Source organism: Aethalodelphis obliquidens, unplaced genomic scaffold, assembly GCF_003676395.1.
Source record: "Aethalodelphis obliquidens isolate GAN/ISIS:26980383/991018 unplaced genomic scaffold, ASM367639v1 scaffold11, whole genome shotgun sequence".
Classification (NCBI taxonomy): Eukaryota; Metazoa; Chordata; class Mammalia; order Artiodactyla; family Delphinidae; genus Aethalodelphis; species Aethalodelphis obliquidens.
The window spans coordinates 11,863,591-11,886,109 of NW_020837955.1; the positions used below are offsets into that span (position 1 = coordinate 11,863,591).

At 37.5% G+C, this 22,519-nt stretch overlaps 1 protein-coding gene and 1 pseudogene across 1 annotated transcript in view; both read left to right on the top strand.

The window, feature by feature from the left end:
- KIF11 (kinesin family member 11) overlaps positions 1-22,131 on the top strand; it is a 48,071-nt gene extending 25,940 nt beyond the window's left edge. The window contains exons 17-22 of the mRNA XM_027112056.1: positions 4,343-4,449; positions 13,365-13,644; positions 16,049-16,271; positions 17,490-17,641; positions 18,543-18,659; positions 20,677-22,131. Coding sequence (XP_026967857.1) covers positions 4,343-4,449; positions 13,365-13,644; positions 16,049-16,271; positions 17,490-17,641; positions 18,543-18,659; positions 20,677-20,808 — 1,011 coding nt within the window. The 3' untranslated portion in view covers positions 20,809-22,131. The remainder of the gene's footprint in view (positions 1-4,342; positions 4,450-13,364; positions 13,645-16,048; positions 16,272-17,489; positions 17,642-18,542; positions 18,660-20,676) is intronic.
- LOC113623205 (heterogeneous nuclear ribonucleoprotein A1-like) lies at positions 413-2,183 on the top strand (annotated as a pseudogene).
- Positions 22,132-22,519: the final 388 nt, after the last annotated feature.

Sequence of the window (22,519 nt, forward strand, 5' to 3'; positions counted from 1 at the left end):
TAGAAGAAAATGGTCATAGCATTTAAAATGAACATGTATCTACATTTTAACTTGATAATTTTTGTTGTTGTTGTTTTTGTTTTTACTGTAACATGGATAGTTACTCTCTTTCACAAACTATTCCCTGCTTTCTTTTACTATTTTTGTCTCATCAGTATCAGGCATTTAAATTGTAGTAAATTGATACAATTCTTTTTTTTTTTTTTTTTTTTTTTGCGGTACGCAGGCCTCTCATTGTTGCGGCCTCTCCCGTTGCGGAGCACAGGCTCCGGACACGCAGGCTCAGTGGCCATGACTCACGGGCCCAGCCGCTCCACAGCATGTGGGATCTTCCCGGACCGGGGCACGAACCCGTGTCCCCTGCATCGGCAGGCGGACTCTCAACCACTGCGCCAACAGGGAAGCCCTGATACAATTCTTAATTTTTATTGATAAATGTAATTTATGACTTGCTCCATGTAAACTATTCCTCAGTATATGATGCTTTAAATCAAAACCAAACCTTCAAGCCAGGCAAGTCATAATCTATAAATATCAGATATATGGAAAATAATTTCTGGTATTCTTAAGCCCTTAGTTATGAATTCTGAAGTTCTGTTAAATGAGGCTATTACTACATGACAGAACTCTTTGGTCAGTGAAACTGTTGACATGGTTTAGTGACCAGTAAAGAATTCTTTGTTTTGGAAAGTGAGGGAAAGGGAATTCATATCCATGTCACCTGAAATGAGAAGGGAAATACATCTAAGGTTTTTAGATAAGAATTAAAGCAACTTTAGCTTTCTGTCCCTGGACGCCGCCAAACAAGCATTGTTAAAGTCTCCCCTCTCCAGGGCCCTCGTGTCTAAGTCAGAATCGCCCGAAGAGCCCGAACAGCTGCGGAAGCTCTTCATCGGAGGCTTGACTTTGAAACAACCGATGAGAGCCTGAGGAGCCATTGTGAGCAGTCAGGAGTGTGCACAGACTGTGTGGTAATGAGGGATCCAAGCACCAGGCACTCCAGAGGCTTTCGGGCTGTCACGTATGCCACTGTGGAAGCGGTGGGTGCGGCCATGAAGGCAAGGCCACACAAGGTGGATGGAAGAGTTGGGGAACCAAAGAGGGCCGTCTCAAGAGAAGATTCTCAAAGACCTGGTGCCCACTTAACTGTGAAAAAGATTTTTGTTGGTGGCATTAAAGAAGACACTGAAGAACATCACCTAAGAGATTATTTTGAACAGTACGAAAGTGATTGAAATCATGACTGACCAAGGCAGTGGCAAAAAGAGAGGCTTTGCTTTCGTAACCTTTGATGACCATGACTCTGTAGACAGGATTGTCATTCAGAAATACCACACTGTGAATGGCCACAACTGTGAAGTAAGGAAAGCCCTATCTCAGCAAGAGATGGCTAGTGCCTCATCCAGCCAAAGAGGTCGAAGTGGAAGCTTTGGTGGTGGTCGTGGAGGGGGTTTTGGTGGGAATGACAGCTTTGGTCGTGGAGGAAACTTCAGTGGTTGAGCTGGCTTTGGTGGCAGCCGCGGTGGTGGTGGCTATGGTGGCAGTGGGGATGGCTATAATGGATTTGGTAATGATGGGAGCACTTTTGGAGGTGGCGGAGGCTACAACGATTTTGGCAGTTACAACAATCTTCAGATTTTGAACCCATAAAAGGAGGAAACTTTGGAGGCAGAAGTGCTGGCCCCTATGGTGGTGGAAGTCAGTACTTTGCCAAACCATGAAACCAAGGTGGCTATGGCTGTTCCAGCAGCAGCAGGAGCTATGGCAGTGGCAGGAGGTTGTAATTACTGCCAGGAAACAAAGCTTAGCAGGAGAAGAGAGCCAGGGAAGTGACAGGGAAGCTACAGGAAGCTACAGGGAAGCCCTAAACATGTCTTTTTTAAAATGTGCTGTATGAAGTTAGTCTACTCTGAAGCCGTCTTGGTAAACTACACCAACAGTGTGAAGTTAGAATTTCTTCATGGTGATGCCAGGTTCCAAATTTATTTACAACCTGCTTGGGTGGAGAAGACATTGTCTTCAGAAACCTTGGTGTAGCTGAACAGACAGTTACTGTGTTGTGACCTGGAGTTCACAGTTAAAAGGGTCACCCAGGGCTTCCCTGGTGGCACAGTGGTTGAGAGTCCGCCTGCCGATACAGGGGACACGGGTTCGTGCCCTGGTCCGGGAAGATCCCACCTGCCGTGGAGCGGCTGGGCCCGTGAGCCATGGCTGCTGAGCCTGCGCGTCCGGAGCCTGTGCTCCGCAACGGGAGAGGCCACAACAGTGAGAGGCCCGCGTACCGCAAAAAAAAAAAAAAAGGGTCACCCAAGCAAAGGAGTTTTTTGGTTATTAATATGATTGTTGGCACATCCTATGCAATATATCTAAATTGAATTATGGTACCAGATAAAGTTCTAGATGGGAATGAAGCTTGTGTATCATCCATTATCATGTGTAATCAATAAATGATTTAATACCCTCTTGAGGGAATTCCCTGGCATTCCAGTGGTCAGGACTCGGTGCTTTCACTGCCATGGCCTGGTTCATTCCCTGGTGGGGAAACTAAGATCCCGCAAGCTGCACAGCACGGCCGAAGAAACAACGAAACAAAACCTTCTTGAATGGAATGAAAAAAAAAAAAAGATAGCAACTTTAAAATAAGATTATTTGTTTCCCTAATTGATAAGCATGAACCTTTTCAGACAAAAGGTTAATATTGGAAATTAGTACAAATGATAGTTAACATTTATTGAGCAACTCACTATGTGTTTATTCCTCCCACCAATGTAGATACAGGTTCTATTACTAGCCTAGTTTTCTAATGAGGGAACTGAGGCTGCAAGAGCATCTTACAACAGTTAGATCCCCTTACAGCCATAGTGGTGATGATACTGCCTGAAAGGCATCCATTTTTGAGGGGCTCTTCTATATGTTTCTAGAACATATTCTTGCTGTTTGAAATTGCAACAAGTTTACCTTAAACCTGCCTAGATCTTTTTAGGTATGTAGATCAGCTTTTTATTAATTAGCTGTTTTGAAATGTTTAAAATTGGCAAGCAACTGTTTAAAAACAAACAAAACGGGACTTCCCTGGTGGTCCAGTGGTAAAGAATCCACCTTACAATGCGGGGGATGCGGGTTCAATCCCTGGTCAGGGACCTGGGATCCTGCATGCTGCGGGGCAACTAAGCCCGTGCACTGCAACTACTGAACTCATGCACCTTAACTAGGGAGCCTGCGTGCCACAAGCTACAGAGCCCACATGCTCTGGAGCTGTTGCACCACAACTAGAGAGAAGCCTGCATGCTGCAAGGAAGAGTCCACACGCCGCAATAAAAGATCCTGCATACCTCAACGAAGATTCTACATGCCGCAACTAAGACACGACACAGCCAAAAAAAAAAAAAAAAAGTGCTCTTAAAAACATCCTAATATTTTAAAAAAAATTAGAAAAAAATCCACCTATGCCGTGAAAAGTATTTTAGCATGAGTGGTTTGACTTCCCTGGCTTAAAGGAAGCAAGTTTACTAACTGAGCTATTTCTGAGATATTCTAGAACTTGAAGTTAGTGCTGACAAACCAATGATGTAAACTCTGAACACCTGGTTACATGTAGATAAATCTGAAAATACCTGCATTTCCCTCTACTTTGAGATTAGTAAAAATACTGACACTCTATTCATAATCAGAGTGTTAGATGTATATTGTCAGCTGATGTGTTATTCAGAAATGTGTTTAAAGATCCCAAGTATGAGAAAAGGTTAAGCTCTATTTATTTATTTGGCCACACCTCGAGGCTTGCGGGATCTTAGTTCCCCAACCAGGGATTGAACCCGCACCCTTGGCAGTGAAAGCACAGAGTCCCAACACTGAACTTGTCAGGGAATTCCCTCTATTTACATTTTATTTATATGATCCAACTAAGTTCTGTAAAATGTTTCAGCTCTATTAACTGATAATATTTTTGGACTTCTTGACCCATTAGATTTTCAGCATTACTTTGTCTTCTGGTAGTGTTATCAGTTAAGAAGCAACTATGTATATCTGTCAAAGTGGTTCTCAAACACAATGTGACGTTTTGGTGTATTTGGTTAGTTTTGAGGTACTCGGAAAGTAACTTGTTACTTATGGTTAAAATATGAAAGTTTGCTAATTATTTACTTTTTTAAAAAATGCCTGTAATATTACTATCCTTTTAATATCACTTCCACAAATCTCCTGTATGTGAGAGAGATGGAGTTAAAGATCTCGTCAGGAATTTTTATAATTCTCACCTATGGGAAAATACTTTATATCAGTATAGAAAAAAAGTTTAACTGTTATAATTTCAGTCTTTTCCTTCCCCACACCTTTCTTACAGGAACTTTGCCAGTTAATCAATCTTTGGAAGGAGAGATTCTGTGCTTTGGAAGAAAAGTGTGAAAACATGTGGAAACCACTTAGCAGTGTTCAAGAAAATACAGAGCAGTAAGATGTTTTAAATTTTTTTTTAATATATCTTTTCTGAATAAGTTGCAGTCTTTATAATCTCCACTTTCCCCCAGATACTTCAGTGTGTATCCTAAAAACATAAGCTACTATCTTATATAATAATTATTTTATTTAAAAAAATTTTTTTATTTTTTAATTTTTTTGGAGTATAGTTGATTTACAATGTTGTGTTAGCTTCAGGTATACAGCAAAGTGAATCATTTATACATATGCATGTATCTATTCTTTTTTAGATTCTTTTCCCAAGCAGGTTATTACAGAATATTGAGTAGAGTTCCCTGTACTACATAGTAGGTCCTTATTAGTTATCTATTATAACAGTTATTTTAAATTAGAAAATTAATATTGAGAACTACTATTATCTAATATACAGACCTAATTCAAATTTTGCCAATTCTCTCACTAATGTTCTTTATAAGAAATGAAAAAGATTTTCCTCCTGGTCCAGGATTTAATTCAGGATCACACACTGCATTTAATTGTCATGTCTCTTGAGTCTCCTTTAATCTGGAGCCGTTCCTTAGTTTTTTTTTTTCTTTTTTTTTTAGTTCCTTAGTTTTTGTCTTTTATAGACTTTTCTTTTTCAAAGAGCATAGAATATTTATTTAGTACAATGTCTCTCAGTTGGGGTTGGCTTTCATGATTAGTTGCAGTTGTCAAGAAAACCACAAAGGTGGTATGTTCTTAGTGCATCTCAGATATCAAGAGGTTTAACTTTTGTAATTTGGTTGTAATGTTGTCCTCTAGATTTCCTTTGCAATTAATAAAGAACATAAGGGGAGATACTTTGAAACTATATAAGTATCCTGTTCCTCTTAGAATCTATTGATATGTATTTCTGAAACAGTTATGATAGTGGTTATCAAATGATCTTTTTTTCTAATCCCATCATTCCTTCAGCATTTGTTAGTTGGCATTCTACTGAGAGGAAGAATTTTCCCTTTGTCCTGCCATTTATTCTTTTTTTTTTAAATAAATTTATTTATTTTTGACTGTGTTGGGTCTTTGTTGCTGCATGCAGGCTTTCTCTAGTTGCAGCGAGTGGGGGCTACTCTTCCTTGCAATGAGTGGGCTTCTCATTGCAGTGGCTTCTCTTGTTGCGGAGCACAGGCTCTAGGTGCGCTCGCTTCAGTAGTTGTGGCACACGGGCTCAGTAGCTACAGCTCACGGGCTCTAGAGCGCAGGCTCAGTAGCTGTAGCTCATGGGCTTAGTTGCTCCACGACATGTGGGATCTTCCCAGACCAGGGCTTGAACCTGTGTCCCCTGCATTGGCAGGTGGATTCTCAACCACTGCACCACCAGGGAAGCCTCCTGCCATTTATTCTTATTCATTTATTTATGTTAGCATGTACTCATGCATTCTTTTATCCTCTGGGTATAGTCCACTATTATTTATTCTGATGTTCAAATGATCCCAGTTTTGACTAGTGAGAGCCTCTTCAACTTGTCTCCTGTGTCCTTTTGATATGATCTGTTCTTTTTGAGCATTTTCTTACTTTCTGATATAGCAAGATATTCCAGGTATCTTGTACTTTCTCAGCCCCAGCTCTGAAATCATATTAATATAAACCAAGATCTGGGCACTAGGTGTTCTTATTGCTACTGTGGTGTCATTTCTTCTAAGGCTCCCAAGGTGGACATAGCTAGAAATACATGTGTGAATGTGTATATATATGTGCACTTAAATATCTTTCTTTTCTGTATTTGTGCTCCCTTTTCAGACAGAAACCTGGCTCTCATCCACAATATATCTACCTATTTGCTCAATTTTAGAATACACATTAAGTAATTTCACAGTTTCTAACCCATATCCATGATGAAATATATACTGACTAATTAGAGTAGGGTTTGGCAAACTATGGCTGCTGAGCCAGATGTCTGCTACTTCAAGTAATTTTATTGGACACAGTCATGTTGGTTTACTCAGTCTGTCTATTTGTTTATGTGTTGCCTTTAGCTATCTTTGACTGCCTTTGCACTGCAAAGGTTACATCAAAGACTATATACCTGTAAACCTAAAATATTTGCTATCTGGATTTCTAAGAAAAAGTTTTTAAGAAAAGCTGATTCCTGCACTAGTGTTTGGTGTTCCTTTATAGCCTCATTGCTTTCCCGTCTCACATCCTTATCATATATTCCGATCAGCCTTATGTTTTCTTTTAGAAATTTTATAGTTTTATGTAAGATTTAAAGACATGATCTATTTTTAATTTTTTGTATAAGGTATGGGGTTTGTCAAGATTCAGTTTTTTGCCTATAGATATTCTAAACTAATGAGGATAAGGGTATTCTGATATTTACCCCTATTTTTGCCCATTAAATTGTTCCTTTCTGAAGTTCCAAACAGGTCTGCTGGCCACAAATGCTATTTTCCTTTGTCTGAGAATATCTTGACTTTCCTTTTATTCCTGAAAAATATTTTCACTGGCTATAGAATTCCGGGTTGACAGGTCTTTTCTTTCAGCACGTGGAATATGTTGTTTCATTTCCTTTTGTTCTCCATGAGATGAGAAATCCAATCATTTGAATCCATGGCATTCAAATGATTGTTCACCGATAGGCAGTTTCTCTGTAGCTGCTTTTAACATTTTTTCTTTGTCCTTAGTTTTTAGAAGTCTGATTATATTGTGTCTTTTTTTGTGTGTGTGGTACACAGGCCTCTCACTGTTGTGGCCTCTCCTGTTGCGGAGCAAGGCTCCGGACACGCAGGCTCAGCGGCCATGGCTCATGGGCCCAGCCACTCCGCGGCATGTGGGATCTTCCCAGACTGGGGCAGGAACCCATGTCCCCTGCCTCGGCAGGCAGACTCTCAACCACTGCGCCACCAGGGAAGCCCCTATATTGTGTCTTCTTATGTATTTCTTTGAGTTAATCCAATTTGGGTTTGCTCAGCTTCTTGAAATGTAGACTTATGCCTTTCACCAAACTTGTAAATTTTCATCCATTCTTTCTTTTCTTTTTTTTTTTTTAATCCAAGAATTGTTTGTCTGTTTGTTTTTTGGTGGCACTGCTTGGCTTGTGGGATCTTAGTTCCCTAACCAGGGATTTAACCCGGGCCACAGCAGTGAAAGCACTGAGTCCTAACCACTGGATCACCAGGGAACTCCCTTCATTATTTCTTTGAACATTTTTTCAGCCCTATATTTTTCTCCTCTGCTTCTAGAACTATGATGACACAAATGTTAGATCTTTTATTATGGTCCCATAGGTCTCTGAGGCTATAGATACTAGTCTATTTTCTCTTTGTTGATTGATTGAGTAAATCCTGTAATCTATCTTTGTCTTTATGTCCACAGACCCTTCGTTTGTCATCTCTAACCTAATGTTGAACCCATTCAGTGAGGTGTTTTATTTCAGTTACCGGTTTTTTCAGTTTGTAATTTTCATTTGCTTCTTTTTTCTTAAATCTCTTCTATTTCTTTTTAAGATTCTTTCTTTTTTTTTTTTTGATGTTTTTTCTTTTTTTTTTTTTTTTTGGCTGTGCCTCGCAGGCTGTGGGATCTTAGTTCCCCAACCATGGATTGAACCCAGGCCCTTGGCAGTGAGAGCATGGAATCTTAACCACTGGACGGCAAGGGAACTTCCTTTCGATGTGTGTTTTTTTATTTTTTTTTAATTTTTATTTTATTTAATTTTTCATACAGCAGGTTCTTATTAGTCATCAATTTTATACACATCAGTGTATACATTTCAATGCAAATCGCCCAATTCATCACACCACCATCCCCACCCCCCCATGGCTTTCCCCCCTTGGTGTCCATACATTTGTTCTCTACATCTGTGTCTCAACTTCTGCCCAGCAAACCAGTTCATCTGTACCATTTTTCTAGGTTCCACAAACATGCGTTAATATACAATATTTGTTTTTCTCTTTCTGACTTACTTCACTCTGTATGACAGTCTCTAGATCCATCCACGTCTTAACAAATGACCCAATTTCATTCCTTTCTATGGCTGAGTAATATTCCATTGTATATGTGTACCACAACTTCTTTATCCATTTGTCTGTCGATGGGCATTTAGGTTGCTTCCATGACCTGACTATTGTAAATAGTGCTGCAATGAATATTGGGGTGCATACGTCTTTTTGAATTATGGTTTTCTCTGGGTATATGCCCAGTAGTGGGATTGCTGGATCATATGGTAATTCTAGTTTTAGTTTTTTAAGGAACCTCCATACTGTTCTCCATAGTGGCTGTATCAATTTATATTCCCACCAACAGTGCAAGAGGCTTCCCTTTTCTCCACACCCTCTCCAGCATTTGTTGTTTGTAGATTTTCTGATGATGCCCATTCTAACTGGTGTGAGGTGATACGTCATTGTAGTTTTGATTTGCATTTCTCTAATAATTAGTGATGTTGAGTAGCTTTTCATGTGCTTCTTGGCCATCTGTAAGTCTTCTTTGGAGAAATGTCTATTTAGGTCTTCTGGCCAATTTTGGATTGGGTTGTTTCTTTAATATTGAGCTCCATGACCTGTTTATATATATTGCAGATTAATCCTTTGTCCATTGATTCATTTGCAAATATTTTCTCCCATTCTGAGGGTTGTCTTTTCGTCTTGTTTATGGTTTCCTTGGCTGTGCAAAAGCATTGAAGTTTCATTAGGTCCCATTTCTTTATTTTTGTTTTTATTTCCATTACTCTAGGAGGTGGGTCAAAAAAGATCTTGCTGTGATTTATGTCAGAGAGTGTTCTTCCTATGTTTTCTTCTAAGAGTTTTATAGTGTCCGGTCTTACATTTAGGTCTCGAGTCCGTTTTGAGTTTATTTTTGTGTATGGTGTTAGGGAATGTTCTAATTTCATTCTTTTACATGTAGCTGTCCAGTTTTCCCAGCACCACTTATTGAAGAGACTGTCTTTTCTCCATTGTATATCCTTGCCTCCTTTGTCGTAGATTAGTTGACCAAAGGTGCGTGGGTTTATCTCTGGGCCTTCTATCTTGTTCCATTGATCTATGTTTCTGTTTTGTGCCAGTACCGTATTGTCTTGATTACTGTAGCTTTGTAGTATAGTCTGAAGTCAGGGAGTCTGATTCCTCCCGCTCCATTTTTTTCCCTCAAGACTGCTTTGGCTATTCAGGGTCTTTTGTGTCTCCATACAAATTTTAAGATTTTTTGTCCTAGTTCTGTAAAAAGTGCCATTGGTAATTTGATAGGGATTGCATTGAATCTGTAGATTGCTTTGGGTAGTAGAGTCATTTTAACAATATTGATTCTTCCAATCCAAGAACATGATATATCTCTCCATCTGTTGGTATCATCTTTAATTTCTTTCATCAGTGTCTTATAGTTTTCTGCATACAGGTCTTTTGTCTCCCTAGGTAGTTTTATTCCTAGGTATTTTATTCTTTTTGTTGCAGTGGTAAATGGGAGTGTTTCCTTAATTTCTCTTTCAGATTTTTCATCATTAGTGTATAGGAATGCAAGAGGTTTCTGTGCATTAATTTTGTATCCTGCACCTTTACCAAATTCATTGATTAGCTCTAGTAGTTTTCTGGTGGCATTTTTAGGATTCTCTATGTATAGTATCATGTCATCTGCAAACAGTGACAGTGTTACTTCTTCTTTTACAATTTGTATTCCTTCTCTTCTCTGATTGACGAGGCTAGGACTTCCAAAGCTATGTTGAATAATAGTGGTGAGAGTGGACTTCTTGTCTTGTTCCACATCTTAGAGGAAATGCTTTCAGTTTTTCACCATTGAGAATGGTGTTTGCTGTGGTATTGTCATATATGGCCTTTATTATGTTGAGGTAGGTTCCCCCTATGCCCACTTTCTGGAGAGTTTTTATCATAAATGGGTGTTGAATTTTGTCAAAAGGTTTTTCTGCATCTATTGAGATGACCATATGGTTTTTATTCTTCAGTTTGTTAATATGGTGTACCACATTGATTGGTTTGCGTATATTGAAGAATCCTTGCATCTTTGGGATAAATCCCACTTGATCATGGTGTATGATCCTTTTAATGTGTTGTTGGATTCTGTTTGCTAGTATTTTGTTGAGGATTTTTGCATCTATATTCATCAGTGATATTGGTCTGTAATTTTCTTTTTTTGTAGTATCTTTGTCTGGTTTTGGTATCAGGGTGATGGTGGCCTCATAGAATAAGTTTGGGAATGCTCCTTCCCCTGCAATTTCTCAGTGTTGGTACCTGTTATCTTTATTCATTCAAGTTGTGATTTTCCAGAATGGTTTTTAATTGTATCTTGAACATTTTGACTATTATGTTAGGAGGTTCAGAATCCTATTTAAGTCTTCTTTTTTAAGTAAGCAGGTCCTGGGCCACTTTTTTGGGCTGTGGTTCCAATAACAATTTAATTTTCAGAACATTAGCAGTTTTATTCTGGCATGCTTCGTTCCTATGCTACGCATATGTGAAAAATATGTATTCTGCTTTTGATGGATGAAGTGTTCTAAACACATCAGTTAGGTCAAGTTAATTGGTAGTGCTGTTCAGGTCACCTGTATCCTTACTGAGTTTCTGTTTACTTATTCTATCAATTACTAATAGAGGGGTGTTGAGATCTCCCACCATAATTGTAGATTTCTCTATTTCTCTTCTCAATTCTGTCAGTTTTTGCCTCATATAAGTGATGCTCTGTTGTTAGATGTATACACATTAGGGTTGATACATCTCTGATAATTGACCCTTTTATCATTATGTAATGTCCCTTTTTATCCTTGATAATTTTCCTTATTCTGAAATCTACTTTGTCTGAAATTAATACAAAACTTCAGTTTTCCCTTGATTGCTATTTGCATAATATAGCTTTCTCCATTCCTTTACTTTTGGCATAAGTCTTTTTATTATTTTTTAATTTTTGGCTGTGTTGCGTCTTTGTTGCTGCACACAGGTTTTCTCCAGTTGCGGTGAGCAGGGGCTTCTCACTGCGGTGGCTTCTCTTGTTGCGGAGCAGGGGCTCTAGGTGCAAGGGCTTCAGTAGTTTTGGCTCACGGGCTCTAGAGCACAGGCTCAGTAGTTGTGGTGCATGGGCTTAGTTGCTCTGTGGCATGTGGGATCTTCCCAGACCAGGACTCAAACCCATATCTCCTGCATTGGCAGGCGGATTCTTAACCACTGTGCCACCAGAGAAGTCCCTTGGCCTAAATCTTTATATTTAAAGTGGATTTCTTATAGACAACATATAATTGGGTCTTGATCTTTTATCGAATTTCACGATGTATGGCTTTTATCTGTGTGTTTAGACCATTCTCATTTAAAGTATTGATATAGTTGGCTTAAAGTGTACCATTTTGTTTTCTATTTGTTGCATCGTTTGTGCTTTATTTCCTTTTTTCCTTTCCTAATTTAAGTTGAGCATTTTTATGTTTTCATTTTATCTCTCCCATTGACTTATCATTTATACTTTTAGAATTACTTTTTTAAACTGTTTTTTCTAGGATTAATAATATATATTTTAAAATAATTTTAATCCACCTTCAAATAATTTGCTGTTTCATGTGTAATGGAAGGACCTTAACAGTATATTCCCGATTCCTCCTTCCTGTCTCTTATGCATTGTTTTCATGTATTTTACTTCTACATATGCTATATTTACCCAATACATTGTTACTCTGATTATTTTCTTTTTCAGTATGGCTTCTAGAAATTTTTAAATTACATATGTGGCTCACATTATATTTCTACTGAATGATTCTGCTCTAGAATTCTGGCTATCACCTATCCTACTACCTAACTCCTATCAGCTGTTTTTCAATCCTGTTGTTGGTCCTATTCATTATATCATGTTTCCACTCTGAATTCTTCTTTCTAGATTCTTAATCTAGAAAGTGTTTCTTTTATTCCTAGTGGGTTTTGATTTCTTGAGGGGATAGATTTGTTTTGATAGCCTCCAAGCTTACCACTTAATTTTCTTTTCCTTTTTCAATTATTTTCACTTAATTTGTAGTTGAACTTCCGCTTTCAGCACATTTGCTTCCTCATGTGATTTGCTCACATGGTGTACCATCTAGTGGTAGTAGAGGGTAACCTTCATTCCCCAAAGTTTAACTCTGCTCCTGTGAGATGACTTTGAATGCTATTACAGGGAACTTTACTGAGAGAAGGAAGCCATCAATGAATTTTTTTTTTTTTTTTTTGCGGTACGTGTGCCTCTCTCTGTTGTGGCCTCTCCCATTGCGGAGCACAGGCCCTGGACGCGCAGGCTCAGCAGCCATGGCTTACGGGCCCAGCCGCTCCGCGGCATGTGGGATCTTCCCGGACCGGGGCACGGACCCATGTTCCCTGCATCGGCAGGCGGACTCTCAACCACTGTGCCACAAGGGAAGCCCCATCAATGAATTTTAAATGTATATTTTGATATTAGTTTTATATTAGGGTTATGTTACATTGTACTATGTGTGCTATATGTATAGTTTGTCTCACCCCAATATAATTTTCTTTTAATTATTAGGTAGCTTTATAGTTGACTTTGTTTTATAATATTTATAATTTTTATGATTTATTTTGTATCATAGGCAAGGCAAAACTGCGTAAGAACAGAATAACTAACTGATTGTGGACAGTTTAGGGACTAAACTAGAGGCTAGAGGCTGTAGGAGGTGTCCTTAAGTACCATAATCTAGTAGGAGGAGTAAAACACATGGGCAGTGTTCATTTTAATAGCCATATAGTTAATATTCTAAGAGGTACAAAGTAAAGTGTCATATCTGGAAAAAGTTTTATAAGAAAAGAGATATTTTCAAAGGTCATTTAGTTGTAGATGTGATGTCAGTCTGCTGTGAAAAGACAATTAAGGGCTTGGGCTCTGGAATTAGACTGCTTAGGTTTGAATGTGCCATTTTTGAGCTGTGTGATCTTGGGCAAGTTATGTATCCTTTGAGTCTTAGTTTTTCAAGTTAACAGTGTTATTCTCTTTTCCTATAGGAAATCTAAAGATATAATCAGCAAAACAACTTCTCACAGTGAAAAATTTGGTGCTGATTTTGATGACTTGTCAGCGGAACTCAGACATTTTAACCAGGAAGGTACAAAACTGGTTGAAGAGTCTGAGAAACACTGTGATAAACTCAGTAGCAACCTTGAAATAACATCTCAAGAGACTGAACAGAGATGTGAGGCTCTGAACACAAGCACACTTTATTTTTCTCAACAGTGGGTATCTTGCTTAAATAAAAGGGAAGAGGAACTTCAGAATTTATTGAAGGTAATAACTTTATAACTGGAACCTCATTTGGGGAGAATAGTGATAATCAGAAAATTAAATATTCTTGGCTAAGAATTAGTTTCAAAACACATGATATTTTAAAGTATAATGTTTTTGTTTTTGTTTTGCTGCATTGGGTCTTCGATGCTGCACGCAGGCTTTCTCTAGTTGCAGCAAGCGGGGGCTACTCTTCGTTGCGGTGCGCAGGCTTCTCATTGTGGTGGTGTCTCTTGTTGTGGAGCGTGAGCTTCAGTAGTTGTGGCTCACGGACTCTAGAGTGCAGGCTCAGTAGTTGTGGCACAAGGGCTTAGTTGCTCCACGACATGTGGGATCTTCCCGGCCCAGGGCTCAAACCCGTGTCCCCTGCACTGGCAGGCGGATTCTTAACCACTGCGCCACCAGGGAAGCCCCTAAAATATAACTAATGACTTAAAATTTTAAGTGTAACAGTTGGTATGCTTATATATGATCTTGTTTCACATATGTTTCCTAGATCTTCAAATTATTTAACATTTACCTGATCTGTCCTATATCTATCTGTGGTTTTTGACTTGTTAGTTCCTTCAGTTAAGAGCACCCCATCTTTTGATATATAATACTTTTCACCTATGTATGCTTTTTACTTTTCTCCAGGTACATTCAAACCTGTTATTGCTTTAATTATTTAGGATATTGTTCTGGTTACTCAGAAGATATCTGATTTGTGGGTTTGCTTGAACTTAACACTTGCATGAGCCCTTTGTGGCTTGGTTTTTCTTCTGTGCAATAAAATGATTTTACTAATATTCTCAGGAATTAGGTAAAAGAATTTAAGTATTTTAAGCTATATAAGCTATTTTCACTAAAAGGAACCATGACTAGTGGAGAAATAGGTAATTTCAGGTTTGGAGCAGGAAGTGTACCAGATGAGCCTACAGATCTTGTCATACCAGAAAGTGAGGAAGCTGTTAAAGATTAGTGGGGCTGTGTCAGAAAGACTTAGGAGCCAACTTGATGACACTCCCCTGTTTAAAGGTGGTACAATTTGAGCATCAAAAAGAGTAATTGCTACAATAGATTAAGATATGTCAAATATGTTAAAATTGATGAATTCATAAAAATTTCATTAGTCTCCTTTGGATCACGCTAGGGAAGCAAGAAATGATTCTGAGAAGTGGTAAATAAAGGGAAACAATTGAGCATCCATCTGTCTTTCCTGAAAGAACTCTATCTTGGTTTAACAGGGTAATGGATGAAGAAAACTGTTTCAAAGAAGAATCCCAGCTAATAAAATGCAGAAGAAATGACAGAATTAGGATATCACAATTTCGCAACCCTTAGTGAAATAATCCCTGTGGACATTAATGACTGCTTACACCATTTGATCAAAAGCTGAAGGAGATGTTTATAATTAAGAGGGTGACCACACTCTAACACACGGATTAGTCTTCTTTTTTGGGATTTTAGTTCCCTGACCAGGGATTGAACCCAGGGCCTCCGTAGTGAAAGCGTGGAGTTCTATAACCACTGGACCACCAGGGGGTTCTCCACACTGATTAATCCTAATGTGAGAGACATGACCAGGCATTTTGTGCTTTCAGTACCACCTATGAAATATTCTTGCCCAAAAGTTAAAAACTTATTTAGATCAAGCCCTTAGATCTAACTAATTTGTAGAAAATACAGAGGACAGATGAACATGTGAAAATAACAGCTTAGAGGTGCAATTGACAAAATCCAGAAATTGAGATATTCAGTAGAGCACAAAGACCTGGTTTCTTCAATGAAAATTTTTTTCAAGGAGAAAAGTATGAGGAAGGATAACTTATATCAAGAAGGAGTTAAGACTAGAGGGCCTTAAGCCCCGGTTTTCCTGGGATAGTCCTTGTTTATATCTATTGCACTGGGGTTATTACTATTAATGGCCCTTTTTACTCTGAGAATATCTCAGTTTGGATGATAAATTATATAGTCAATTAAGACATATCAACCAAATATAATGATGAATTCTGATTCAAACAAAACAAGTCTGAAAAACAGACAATTGGTGAAATTTGAACACTGACTAGACATTTGATATAAAGAAATCAATGTTAAATTTTTTAGAAGTGAGAGTGGTCTTAAGAAGCTCTTAACGCTTAGAGAAGTATGCTGAAGTAAATGGATGAAATGGTATAAGATTTGCTTCAAAATAATCCTGGTGGAGAGCAGGAGTAAGTGGCCAATCTTGTTTGATCTATATCCCATGTAGTAATAAATGTTGAGGCTGGGGAGTGAATATAAGGGAGTTATTATTATTATTTCTACTTTTGCAGTTTCTAAAACTTTTATTATGGAAAATTTCAAGGTAAGGAGAAGTTAAATATTGCATAAAGCACTGACAACTTTGATTTTAATAATGAAGTCTCATTTGCATCATTTACAGGTTGTACAACAAGGTTGTGAGGCTTCAAGTTCAGAGATTACTGAAAAATTAATTGGACATAAAGCAGCTAATGAGAACCAGCATAACATTCTTCTTGGTCAGATAACTATTGATGAAGAAGAATTAATGACACAAAGTCAAGAACTTAATAAAACCGTAAAAATTGGTTTGACTAAGCTTAATTGCTTTCTGCAGCAGGATCTGAAACTGGATATCCCAACAGGTACTTTAAAAGGGAAATGGAATTGTTAAATTTTTTGAAGTTGAATTCAACTGTATACAGTGCTAGATGTTCAGAAAAACAAGGTCCTGCCATTGCCTGATAGGAATTTGCCATCTCACTCTGATCAACTCAAATATGGAAAAATTAGAACCCCAAAATAGCTTTGATCAAGCATTAAATGATGCATATGACATATACGCCCAAACACTTGGGCATCATAATTCAGTAAAAGTTTACAAACATTCAGGGAACTGGCTTTGGTTAAGAGAGCACATTTTAAAAGCAAATAAAAACAACCATCTATCTAGCACTGTTTATAAAAGGACATTTTAATACCAAAAATAGTGGAGGAATGTAATTAAATAAATCTAGTTTAATGCAGAGCTTACCACATCGCGCATTTTCTCATGTGTACCTCTCATTTTGTCATGACTGTTAGATTGGCATTTAGGAATTACCATTTTGGGAGGTCAGAGATGGCAAGGATCAGTGTAGGCTATAATGATTCAGGAATGCCTTCATGAAAGAAGGTGTAACAACCTGTTTCACACAGGATGAGTAATTGAGTTATTCATTAGATTGTGGTAGGGGTTGCACACCCTGTAAGTTTAGTAAAAATCACTGAGTGAATTTTGTGGTGTGTAAATTACACTTTAAAGCTTTTTTTTTTTTTTTTAGCAATTATAAAAGAGGATGGCACTAAAGGGTGTCAATTTATTTTTTCCCCAAGACTCTTGATATTTATTGTCCACTTTTCAATGAAATTAGGAATATAAATATTAAGTGAAAAGGCAAGTGCCTGTGTAAATTATGAGAGCATGAGTTACTATAAAGAAATGTAACTGGTTAATATTTAGCTACCACCAAATTTAGTGAAATGATTATCCCTGTCAAACTGATCATGCTGCCATTCCTCAGAGCACTCTGAATCGTTTTAGAGCCTACAATACATCTTCTATACATGCTCAGAGATGGAAAATTTCATGTTTTGGTGTAGGTGGAATCTTGAAAATGGTTGAGTCTATTTAAGATCAGTTGTCAAGTTAGGAAATATTTTAAGCAACATATGCCTGACAGATAGCAAGACTGATTCTCATATGTGGCAATGGTTCTATTTTTGGAAGACAAAGACTTATTGGGAGGTATAAGTTCTAGCATTAAAAAAAATACCTTACTCATATCCCACACTTCAATTTTTACCACTTATGTCTACTAAAGGTATGACACCACAGAGGAAAAATTATTTATACCCATCAGCACTGGTGAGAACCCAGCCACGTGAACAGCTCCTTGATCAGTTGAAAAGGAAACAGCCTGAGCTGTTAATGATGCTAAACTGTTCAGAAAACAACAAAGAAGAGACCAGTCAGGTAAAATTTATTTTAGGCATCATAATTTTAGAACTCTCCCATGAACTCTTCAAAAAAAAAAAAAAAATTATTTATTTATTTATTTAGGTTGTGCCAGGTCTTAGCTGCGGCAGGCCAGCCTCCTTAGTTGTGGCTTGTGGGCTCCTTAGATGCGGCATGCATGTGGGATCTAGTTCTCTGACCAGGGGTCGAACCCGGGCCCCCTGCATTGGGAGTGTGGAGTCTTATCACTGCACCACCAGGGAAGTCCCTCCCATAAACTCTTGATGTCATCTTCACGAGAAGAATTTTATTCTTTGCCCTTCAGTCCTACCCTGTCTCATTAAGGATAGTTGACTGCTAAGCCTGTTTCTTTTAATTGGGCCATTTTTTATGATTAGACTTAGAGATAATTATAATAGACAATGTTTATGTTATGCTGATTATGTGCCCGACACTGTTCTAAACACTTTACATACATATTTACTCACTTAATTGTCTCAATAACTCTATAAGGTGAATGCTAGTACTATCCCCATTTTAAAAGGTGAGGAAACTAAGAATTGCCTTGTCCTAAGTCACAAGGATGGAGCTGGAATTAGAACCTAGCTCCACAATTTGTGCCCTTAACTATAGTGATTATAGAAAAGTTGGGAAATTGGAGAGTAACAAAGAAGGTAAAAAATAAACTGTAATCTCTTTATTCTGAGATTACCATATTTAACATTTTATTATAGGTACTTCTCTATATGAACACATAATAGGAATTATTTTCATTACTTTGTAGACTTCCTACTGATTTTGTTGAGGTTTAACTTTTATGTAATGGACATTGTGTTATTTTCAAAGAAGAAAACTGCCTTTACTTGTGTGAAGGTTTTTAAGCCCTGGGACTTAATCACTCATCAGCTTCTTATTTTAGGACTTGGATGAAGAAAAGGCAGTTCTGGTGCACACTGTTGAAGAACCTCTAAGTCAAGAGCCATCTGTAGACACTAGTTTGGATTGTTCATCAAGTTGTGGGGTTCCATTTTTCCAGGTACCTGATTATATCCTATCAGATAACCTTTCCACATCTGATGTAAGTCAGTCATTTGCTATTCAGTATAAAGGGATTACTCTTGGTGGGTGGAATAGAAAAAATATTTCAGTCATTCCTTTGGGATGGCTTGTTAACTTTTCTGATTTAAATTATTTACACAAGTATGATAATCGATTAGGGGTTTTTGGTAGGATAAATAAAGGCAAAATATGACTTAATCCCATCCTTAGCTGGTAATATTCTGCTGTTATATTTATCCCTTTTCTGCTTCCTACATACTCAGAATGATACTAAAAACAGTCATTTCTCTCTTCCGTCCACCTTTGACATGGAAGTCCTGGAGCCTGTCTCTGTCTATGATCAGACTTTGAAGACTAAGAAGTTTAAAAGATTGAGAGACCGAATGCCTCTCTGTTAAATGACTGATTCTCCAACTTGAGGCTTTTCTCCTATTCACTATTCCCCCACGTAGCCTCCTGCCTTGATCTTGTGTGTTTAAATCCCATGCCCTCTCCTATTACCTTTTCATCACTGTTGGGAGTATGGCATTGTAAACTATCTACATCTTTCCCTCTAATTTGAAGTCATGAGCCTAGACAGTCTGTGAGGTAAGGATTTCCTTACTTACATAGGACATTGATGTCTACATTTTATAGTTGAAGCACTGCTTCTGATATGTATATGCTTGTACCTGTCTTTAATAGACCTGCAGGCCTCCACCAAGATCTAAAGATTCTCCATCCCTGATTTAAGCTGTTAAAACTTCTAGTTCAGATTTTATTAAATTCCTCTCTGTCTGCATCAAGGCAGTTTTATCTCCAAAGTCTTCCTAACTTTTGCTTCATTCTTTACTATTAGAAAACTCTAGATATATTTCTTTCTATTTATTGACCCTCTCTTCTATCTTATAAAGTTAAGAAAAGGGGGAAGGTTAAGAGAAGGGAACCTTAGTGACTACTTAATCCCTGTTTGGAAATCCTTTCGTTATTAAAGTTTATGATGTTTTGAAGGCCAGGCTTAGTGGTTCGGCTATGGCAAAGAAGTTCCTATAGTACCAGAAAAGACTTGGGATTGGATTTTAGACCTTTAGCTGAAGTCCAGAAATTATTTTTACTCTGATAGCAGTCTGATATGGGGAAATTTTCTGGGTTAAAAACTTTAAAGTTGGTTTATGATTTGTCTAAGAATTGATGAGTGGGTCTACAATGAAAGTTGTCAGTTACTTAAAGCCTCTCTAAGGGCAAGTACAAGGATTCCAATGAAATATTTCCAAATGAGAAATATGAAATAAGTTTTTTTAAAGATAAGATACAACTTAAATAAAAAGTGCCTTGAGGTAGCCTGTATATCAGATTCTGTGCTTAAAATAGAATTGCCTTTTTTTTTTTTTTTCACCCGCACTGCACCTCTTGTAGGATCTTGGTTCCCTGACCAGGGATTGAACCCAGGCCCTCAACAGTGACAGCACGGACTCCTAACCACTGGACCACCAGAGAATTCCCAGAATTACCATTTTTGTACAATAACAAATCTTTGTTTCCCGAGAGCAAGATTTCTAGCAGCCACACTATTGACATTTTGAGCTGGATAATTCTTTGTTGTGGTGACCTGTCCTATGTATTATGTTTAGCAGCTTCCCTGGCTTTTGTCCACTAGAAGCCAGTAGCAACCACCTAGTTTTAACAACCAAAAATGTCTCCAGACAGTACCAAATGTCTCCTGGGGTGCAAAATCTCCCTACTGAGAACCATTGCCCTACAGTAAAATGTGTAATTATTCCTTGGAAAATCATACAGAAAATTAATATTTCTTTCTTCCCCCTCTTGGTAATAAAATGAAGAAGGCATTCATTTCTACTTGCCAAATTGTTGGCTCAAATTTGTGCTGAGTGTTTTCTGAAGTTTTCCACACCTAATTTCTTGCCTATAAACCAGAGAACTTTGAAAATAGAATATGATTAATATGTATCAGATGTTACTTTATATTGACTTAATTTTCCCCCTTAAATCCACAGCATAAAAAATCACATGGAAAAGATAAAGAAAACAGAGGCATTAATCCGCTGGAGAGGTCTAAAGTAGAAGAAACTATAGAGCAATCTGTTACGAAGAGCAGATTACCTCTACGAGCCCAGAACAATTTTTAGTTAACTTGAGGACTGGTAATTTTACTTTCTAAGAAAAATGAAAAATAAAACCTGTAACCCCAGAACTTGAGCCTTGTGTATAGATTAAAAATGAGTAGAAAATATCAAGGCAGTACTGTAAATTTAGTTGAATTTATTATCTACCCATTTTTTCTGTCATTGCTGTAGTTTACTGTATATTAAGTTGGGTTTCATTTGGGATTTGCATTGAGTAAATATGTATTTCTAGCTTTTGATATAAAATAGCTCTTTCATAACAAATGAAAAATATTTTTCTAGTATATTACTAAATAGCAGATATATAGAAGCTGCAGTGTTCTTTTAGGCTTGAACTTATATAGGTAAATATCACCAGCGCATGGTTTTAGGAAGGACCATATCCTTTCTTTTCTTTGTATGATTTAATTATGTTTATTTGCTCACCTCCTTCCCTAGACTGTTTCATTCTGCCTTCTCAGCAAACTTTCTCCCTTTTTTTGTCACCAAACCATTTGTAGCGCTACAAAATGGTATCCATTATTATTATGGGATAGCCAGAATTTTACCTAGAAATCTTTTACACTTTGCTGTGGTTATCTCTAAAATTGCTGTCAACAATAAACACAACCCTAGAAGTATCCCTTCCTTCAATATTTTAATTTGTTTCCCCCTAGATATGAAAGCATTTCATTCCTTTATGAGGCCTAACACGTTAGTCCCCACAGAGTTCATAAAAAGCCATCTTCTCCAGAATATAGATTGCTATTATGAGAGAACTACCTGGAGTTCTGATTAATGGCTATGTGACCCTATTTTGAAGCCTGTATCTTGTGTAAAAGGTCGAAGTGTTTAAGTGCTTTTTGAAGCTATTAATTATGACTATCATTTATATTCGTTTACCTGGTGAAACATTTTGTTTTTCTTTGTATATAATAAAATATGTGTGTATATATTTTTCGCTCTTGAAATCTTAACCCTTATTAGAAGGGCCCTGACAATTTTGATCTGGCAGCCAAATTTCTGGAAGTTGGGATGTTTCAGCATGAAGAACCAGAGCACTTAGAAGGAATATATGTGAAGAATAAATTTTTTACACACATCAAGTTTAAGTGTATAAATTCAGATTTGATTCTGATAGCTAAGTAAAGCCAAACCCTGTTGGAGAATTAGAAAATCTGCTACTTCAAGGAACTAAGTTTGCCTTGCAGAGTACTAATTATCTTAATAAAAATGATCATATAATTTCTCTGCAAAATCAGATGTCAACATAAGCTATGGATAATATCTAAAAATATAAGCTACCCTCAGTAAACCCATGATTAATAAATTTGGTTTCTACATTAACTTATTTGTCTCATTATTTCTTATTTGGCAATGGGTATGTTTACAGAGTTAAGCCAGTTGTATTAAAATTCCTAAAATAAACTTCTACCGAAGTACCAGCAAGGAAGAAGGGCCTTGGTAAACATCCCGGCTTTCAGTTGCACTTGAAGGGGCTATGATTTAGTGTAAGATTAATGAAAAACAGATTGGGCCTCACAGGGCCTGAAGTCCAGCTTTAAGTCATCTCATTCCCTAAGGTTTAAAGTTATCTAGGAATGCTAATGCAACTGGTTGAACTGCCTGACAGAAGCAAAAATAAATCTGGAGAATTTTAACATCCAGAGCCTTAAATTAGCTCTGTAAATTGTTGTTGTTGTGGTGGTGGTGATACGCAGGCCTCTCACTGTCG